Source organism: Salvelinus sp. IW2-2015, unplaced genomic scaffold (genome assembly GCF_002910315.2).
Source record: "Salvelinus sp. IW2-2015 unplaced genomic scaffold, ASM291031v2 Un_scaffold3221, whole genome shotgun sequence".
Classification (NCBI taxonomy): Eukaryota; Metazoa; Chordata; class Actinopteri; order Salmoniformes; family Salmonidae; genus Salvelinus; species Salvelinus sp. IW2-2015.
The window spans coordinates 55,589-63,226 of NW_019944508.1; the positions used below are offsets into that span (position 1 = coordinate 55,589).

At 51.0% G+C, this 7,638-nt stretch overlaps 1 protein-coding gene across 1 annotated transcript in view; it reads right to left on the bottom strand.

The window, feature by feature from the left end:
• The window catches only part of LOC112075529 (host cell factor 1), a 47,717-nt gene extending 40,287 nt beyond the window's left edge, over positions 1–7,430 (bottom strand). The window contains exons 1-4 of the mRNA XM_070440943.1: positions 7,346–7,430; positions 6,923–7,059; positions 6,048–6,186; positions 5,684–5,820 (exon numbers count right to left, since the gene is read on the bottom strand). Coding sequence (XP_070297044.1) covers positions 5,684–5,820; positions 6,048–6,186; positions 6,923–7,059; positions 7,346–7,430 — 498 coding nt within the window. The remainder of the gene's footprint in view (positions 1–5,683; positions 5,821–6,047; positions 6,187–6,922; positions 7,060–7,345) is intronic.
• Positions 7,431–7,638: the final 208 nt, after the last annotated feature.

Genomic DNA, 7,638 nt, shown 5'->3' on the forward strand with positions numbered 1-7,638 from the left:
TCGAGAAACGCGCGACGTGTACGTCCGAACGCAAAGCGACGTTGATACGTCCGGAACGCCAAGCTGACGTTGATACGTCCGCGGAGACGCCAACGCGACACGTTGATACGTCCGGGAGACGCCAAGCTGACGTTGATTACGTTCCGGTAGACGCCAAGCTGACGCTTGATACGTCCGGGAGACGCCAAGCTGACGTTGATACGTCCGGGAGACGCCAAGCTGACGTGATACGCTCCGCCAGAGACGCCAAGCTGACGTTGATACGTCCGCAGAGACGCCAAGCTGACGTTGATACGTCCGAGAGACGCCAAGCTGACGTTGATACGTCCGAGAGACGCCAAGCGACGTTGATACGTCCGGAAGAGACGCCAAGCTGACGTTGATACGTCCGGGAGACGCAAGCACGTTGATCGCGGGTGACGCCCAGCGAGTTGATACGTCCGGGAGACGCCAAGCCGACGTTGATACTCGGGGAGACGCCAAGCCGACGTTGATACGTCCGAGACGCCAAGCTGACGTTGATAGCCGAGAGACCCAAGCTTGAACTTGATACGTCCGGGAACGCCAAGCTGACGTTGATTACGTCCGGAGACGCCAAGCTGAGTTGATACGTCCGGGTGACCCGTAGCCGACGTTGATACGTACGGCGATGACGGCCCAAGCCGACGTTGATACGTCCGGAGACGCCAACCGACGTTGATACGTCCGGGAGACGCCAAGCGACGTTGATACGTGCCGGAGACGCCAAGCGACGTTGATACGTCGGGTGACGCCAAGCGACGTTGATACGTCGGGAGACGCCAAGCCGCACGTTGATACTCGGGAGACGCAAGCCGACGTTGATACGGTCCGCGAGACGCCAAGCCGACGTTGATACGTCCGGGAGACGCCAAGCCGACGTTGATACGTCGGGAGACGCCAAGCGACGTTGATACGTCCGGGAGACGCCAACCGACGTTGATACGTCCGGGAGACGCCAAGCCGACGTTGATACGTCGGGAGACGCCAAGCCGACGTTGATACGTCCGGAGAGACGCCGAAGCCGACGTTGAACGTCCGGGGAGACGCCAAGCGACGTTGATACGTCCGGCGAGACGCCAAGTGACGTTGATACGTCCGGGAGATCGCCAGAGCGACGTAACGTCGGAGACGCCAAGCTGACGTTGATACGTCCGAAGAGACGCCAAAGCTGACGTTGATACGTCCGAGATGACGCGCAAGCGGTTGACTACGTGCCGGGAGACGCCAAGCCGCGACGTTGATACGTCCGAGAGACGGCGGCTTCTTAGAAAAACCATTCTTCTGTTCCGACATGCCACCATGAAAACATAACACTCGGAATGATTTAATTCCATTTTAGAAATGTTTCTTAATTTTATTGGCTAGATTGAATGTTTTAGAGTTGTTTTTATTGACCTCTTGGTCTTTGTCCTCCAGGCAGGAGGCCAGGCCACACAGGTGACCTTAATCACTACACCTTAGCGGTGGGAGGCTCAGCCTGTCCATGACCTTCCTGTCTCCATCCTGTCCTCCCCACCTCCGCCCCTTCCTCCACCCACCCGAGCAGCGCCCAGGCACCGTGACCTGGTCTGCTCAAACCCCCCTGCGAGACCACGAGACTTGGCACTACCAATACAGCGACCAAGCCTCCGCTAACATGACTGGTAATGGTGGGGAGAGGGGTGTTCAAACCCGCCGTGTGAAACCCACGAGACCGGTACCACATACTCAAACACGGCGTCCTCCAACATGGGCCAGGTACAGCAGGTGTGCACCAACCGCTCAGAGACCACGATACAGGTCACCAACCACCCCAGACTACGCCAGCCTGTAACATGGGATCCAACCAGCAACACACAAGGCTCCTGCGTAATCGCAACACCGGCGCTCTGATCCCCGTCCTCTCCGCCCCCCTCCTCCGGAGCCCTCTCCCCTTCGTCGTCTCTGGTGCAGCTCTGTGCCCCGGGTGCTCACCGGAGACTCTGAGAACAGGGCTACCTACACCTCGACACCGCACGCTCATACATGGGCTCTGACAAGATGGGCATGACGCTCAGCTCCTCGTCCTCAGAATTACCAGAGCAAGTCACCCGTGGTGGTGGAGGAGGGAGGATCCCCCCTCACCTCTCTGTCTGCTCCAATCACCTTGTAAACACACCAGACAAGCCCACTGAGGCCGGAGCTGGAGGCAGCAGCGACACAGCAGGTCTGCTCCAATCCACCTTGTGAAACACACCAGACAAGCCCCACTGAGGCCGGAGCTGGAGGCAGCAGAGACACACAGTCTGCTCCAGTCCACCTTGTGAAACACACGAGGACTGGCACTACCACTACGTCGACGCAGGACAACTCCAGTATGGGCAGCGGGCAGACGACAGGGACCGTGAAAGGAAAATGTGTGTTCCAATCCGCCGTGTGAAACACACGAGACGGGACCACCAACACCCCATCTCAGACTACGTTCCAACCTGGCGGGGACGGACAGGAACAGGAACAGGCACGGTCCAGGGAGCGTTGTTCCAATCCGCCGTGTGAAACGCACGAGACGGGGACCACAACACCCCCGTCTCAGACTACGTCCAACCTGGCGGGGACGGGGACAAGGCACGGTCCCAGAAGTGTGGTTCCAATCCGCCGTGTGAAACACACCGAGACGGGGACGACCAACCAGCTACACAGTAGAGCTACTGTTATCTATCACTGAGCATGACTGTGTCTGTAACCCGTCGCTTTCTTCAAGTTGACAGATTCGGGCTCGAAGTTATGAAAATCCTGGAAAGTTATTGTATTTGAAAATGTGTTTTTTTTTACCCCAGGTTTGGAAAAGTTTTGGAAAATGATCAAATCGGATAAGTCATGGAAATTAATTTTATGTCATTTATGTTCATGTAATAATTTATGCACCGTTTTTAAATATTATTAATCAAATAGAAATCAACCATACTATTGGTCATGTAGTTTACATAGACAGCTGCTCGTCAACTTCTCATTCCAAAAATCACGGGCATTAATATGGAGTTGGCCCCCTTTGCTGCTGTAACAGCCTCCATCTTCTGGGAAGGCTTTCCACTAGATGTTGGAGCATGCTGCTATAACCAGCCTCCACTCTTCTGGGAAGGCTTTCCACTAGATGTTGGAACATTGCTGCTATAACAGCCTCCACTCTTCTGGGAAGGCTTTCACTAATGGGCATTGCTGCTAACAGCCTCCACTCTTCTGGAAGGCTTTCCACTAGATGTTGAACATTGTGCTATAAGCAGCCTCCATCTTCTGGGAAGGCTTTCCACTAGATGTTGGAACATTTGCTGCTATACAGCCTCCATTCTTCTGGGAAGGCTTTCCACTAGATGTTGAACATTGCTGCTATAACAGCCTCCACTCTTCTGGGAAGGCTTTCCATAGATGTTGGAACATTGCTGCTATAACACCTCCACTCTTCTGGGAAGGCTTTCCACTAACATGTTGGAGACAACCTTGCTGGCAGGGAACTTGCTGGTCCATTCAGCCAAATGAGTATTAGTGAGAGTCCGGCACTGATGTTGGGCGATTAGGCGCTGGCTCGCAGTTGCGTTCCAATTCATCCAAAAAGGTGTTCGATTGGGTTGAGGTCAGGCTCTGTGCAGGCCAGTCAAGTTCTTCCACCTAATCTCGAAAATCCATTAATGTATGGACATCGGTTTGTGCCCAGGGGCATTGTCATGCTCTGAAACAGGAAAGGGCCTTTGTTGCCACAAAGTTGGAAGCAAGAATTGTCTAGTATGTATTGTATGCTGTAGTGTTACGGTTTCCCTTCACTGGAATAAGGGGCCTGAACCATGAAAACAACCCAGACCATTGGCCTTCGTCCACCAAACTTTACAGTTGGCACTATTGCATTGGGGCAGGTAGCATCCTGGCAGCCGCCAAACCCAGATTCATCCGTCAGACTGCCAGATGGTGAAGCGTGATTCATCACTCCAGAGAAATGCGTTTCCACTGCTCCAGTGTCTGAAGGCATTGAGCTTTACACACTCCAGTCGACGCTTGGCATTGCGCATTGGTGATCTTAGGCTTGTGTGCGGCTGCTCGCCCATGGAACCCATTTCATGAAGCTACCACAAACGGTTCTTGTGCTGCTGTTGGTTCCAGGGCAATTCGGACTCAGTAGGTGTGTGCACCGAGGACATCCACCTGCCTGTGTGCAACAGGCGTGACCATTGCTCAAGGAGAGAGAGAGACGAGACACAGTCAACAATGAAGCAGCAGGTAGAATATCTTATAAAATATTACAGTGAACAGACTAATAACTAGTAGACCATATGAAAACATACTTGTAGCCTCTAGAACTGTTGGCGCTATTATTAGCATGTTTTCGTCACAATAAACGTAGTAATAAGGCCATAATAAAGTCGAAGTGTTTTTTAAAGAAATCCATACAAAGGTTCATTAAAACATTATTTATTGACCAAGTGAACGATTCACTTCGCCGTTGTTTATTTGGGATTTGGTTCAGTCGCGGTGAAATCGAATCATGTGAATCCAAACAAAATAATAATTTGTATCGCCAAGTGTACTTAGGAAAAAAACAGATGTAGCCTTTTCTCCTGGGTGATGTGTCCTCCTACCAGCTTTGTAGATACTTCATTTGGTTTGGTCATCCCAACGTACGGGATTCAACTCGATACTCAGCCTGCAAGGTGAACACTTAGTTCAAAAGTGGCTAAGATACATATGACTGAACTAGAAAAAGCTACAATTCCTGAAGACTATTTGTGGGCTTCAGGTGAATAAAAATATTTGTAAGCCTGCCATAGCCATTTGATCTTTGATATATTGAATGAGCTAATTATTTCAAAAGGCATGAAACATATTTGGTTGCATGTTTACATCGAGGGGGTCAACCATCCTCCAGAGAGGATAATGGGTGGTCACCATCCTCCAGAGAAAATGGGTGGTCCACCATCCTCCAGGAGAGGATAATGGGTGGTCACCATCCCAGGAGAGATAATGGGTGGTCCACCATCCCCCAGGAGAGATAATGGGTGGTCCACATCCCCAAGGAGGAGATAATGGTGTCCACCATCCCCAGGAGAATATGGGTGGTCCACCATCCCCCAGGAGAGGATAATGGTGGCGACCATCCCCCCAGGAGACGGACGTATCAACGTCGGCTTGGCGTCTCTCGGACGTATCAACGTCAGCTTGGCGTCTCTCGGACGTATCAACGTCAGCTTGGCGTCTCTCGGACGTATCAACGTCAGCTTGGCGTCTCCCGGACGTATCAACGTCAGCTTGGCGTCTCCCGGACGTATCAACGCCAGCTTGGTGTCTCTCGGACGTGTCAACGTCAGCTTGGTGTCTCCCGGACGTATCAACGTCAGCTTGGCGTCACCCGGACGTATCAACGTCAGCTTGGTGTCTCCCAGGTGTATGCCACCAGGACAAGCCTAGCAGCAAATTTAAAACGGAAGTCCACCCATTCCAAGTATTAATGACGACAGTGTGCACCTGTACCAAACGGGACTGACATAGGTGGTAGATAAGACACTAAGGCTGCATTTACACAAGCAGACAATTCTGATCTTTTTATTCACTAATTGGACTCTTGACCAATTAGATCAGCTCTTTTGCCAATAAATCGGGCAAAAGATCAGAATTGGGCTACCTGTGTAAATGCATCCTACGTCATCTACATAAACTGTACCTGTGCTGCGGAGACGGTGACCTGTCCAGGCAGGGTCGTCATGGTGCCCAAGGTGGTGATAGGAGCAGCGGTGGTAACACTTCCTCCTGCCAGGCTGGTCGACACTGTGCCAGTCACCGTACCCAACGTAGTCACACCTGTTCAGAGGGAGAACATTGATTTATGAATTGATTGACGGCCATTGGTAGCGCTAACAGACTGGTACCCGGGCTAGTGTAATGGGCCTGATGCTGCATAACAGCACACGCTAAAGCATGACAGTGACTGTTGATGATTCAATGTGTCACTTAACTAAATCATATTTTAGTAGCGTAACTAGACATGACTAGCAAAGCTGTGATGAGATTATCAGTGAGCTCCTTACCCGTGGTTCCCTTGACGACCAGGGTGGTGACGTTAGGTTTGACACCGGAAACCGTTACCGGGGAGACGAGACGTACACCTCCCATGGGGACGGTCCGTAAAATAGTTCCGGGTTGTCCGGGGGCACCCTTCAGTACCACCTGGTAGAAACATAATAATAACAGCCTGTTAAGATACATTTACACCTTATATACAGTAAAATAGTCCCGGGCTGTCCTGGGGCACCGTTCAGCACCACCTGGTAGAAACAGAGAATGTATACATGCGCAAGATAGGAAATATATTATTTCCTTGAGCAAGGCTCTTAAGTGTTATATGAAAAATAATGTCATATTTTTAAATGTATAACTGGCTTAATGTTGCTGGACCCCAGGAAGAGTAGCTGCTGCCTTGGCAACAGGAACTAATGGGGATCCATAATANATGTTGGCCAGGTGGGACGCTAGCGTCCAAACCATCCCAGAGAGGTTAAATGACAATTGAATCCTTCCAAGTATGAGGTTTTCTACAGGTTTTTTCATGATGGCAGATGATGACCAGAAGAGAATCACTGCAAGGCCTGCTTTTCACAGACAGCTGTCTCCCAGGCGTATCACTGTGCCAGCAGGACAAGCATAGCAGCAAAAAAAAATTATAATGGGAGTCAACCCATAGCAATTATTCATGATAACATGACAGGATGGATGCATCTGCACCAAACACGAACAACTCTCCCGACGTTAAAAAACGTGACAGATAAGACGCCGACGACACTGCTTTAACAAAAGGCAGCCCAATTCTGATCATTATTTTTTGGGGGACCGATCAGATCCTTTTCCCAAATAATTGGGCTGCTTTTTGTAAAACGCAGCCTACCTTGTTCTACATGAACTGTACCTGWGCTGCGGAGACGGTGACCTGTCCAGGCAGAGCGGTCATGGTGCCCAAGGTGGTGATGGGAGTAGCCGTGGCAACGCTTCCACCCGCCAGGCTCGAAGACACCGTACCAGTCACMGTACCAAACGTTGTCACACCTAAGGGGAAGGGACAACGTTAATTGATTATGTATATTGGTAGGCTGAAATCCAGACCGGTTTTGTGCTAACATTCCACCAGGCGTGTTAAGGAGTGGAATGTCAACGCTAACAAGACTGGCACTCGGGCTAATCTATTGGGACAGATGCTTCAAAACAGTACAAGCTAAAGCATGATMGTTCAACGCTTCGCTAAAACTAAACGAATCTTTAGGGAACGCAACTCTAGTCAAAGGATGAAGCGAAGCGCGCCGACTAGAAAAGAGCTATTACTGAACATCCTTACCTGTGGTTCCCTTGACAACAAGGGTGGTGACGTTAGGTTTGACACCGGAAACGGTAACCGGGGAGACGAGACGTACTCCYCCCATGGGGACTGTCCGTAAAATAGTCCCGGGTTGTCCAGGGGCACCCTTCAGTACCACCTGGTAGAAACATAATAATCGGCCTAGTCCAGTACGGGATCAGCCTAGGATCTCGTAGGGGATGAAGCTTAGTCCGAGTAACGGGACTGCAGCCTAGTGCCACGTCGGGATCAGACAGTCGCGTAGGGCGAAATCGGCCTGAGTCCGTCGCGAG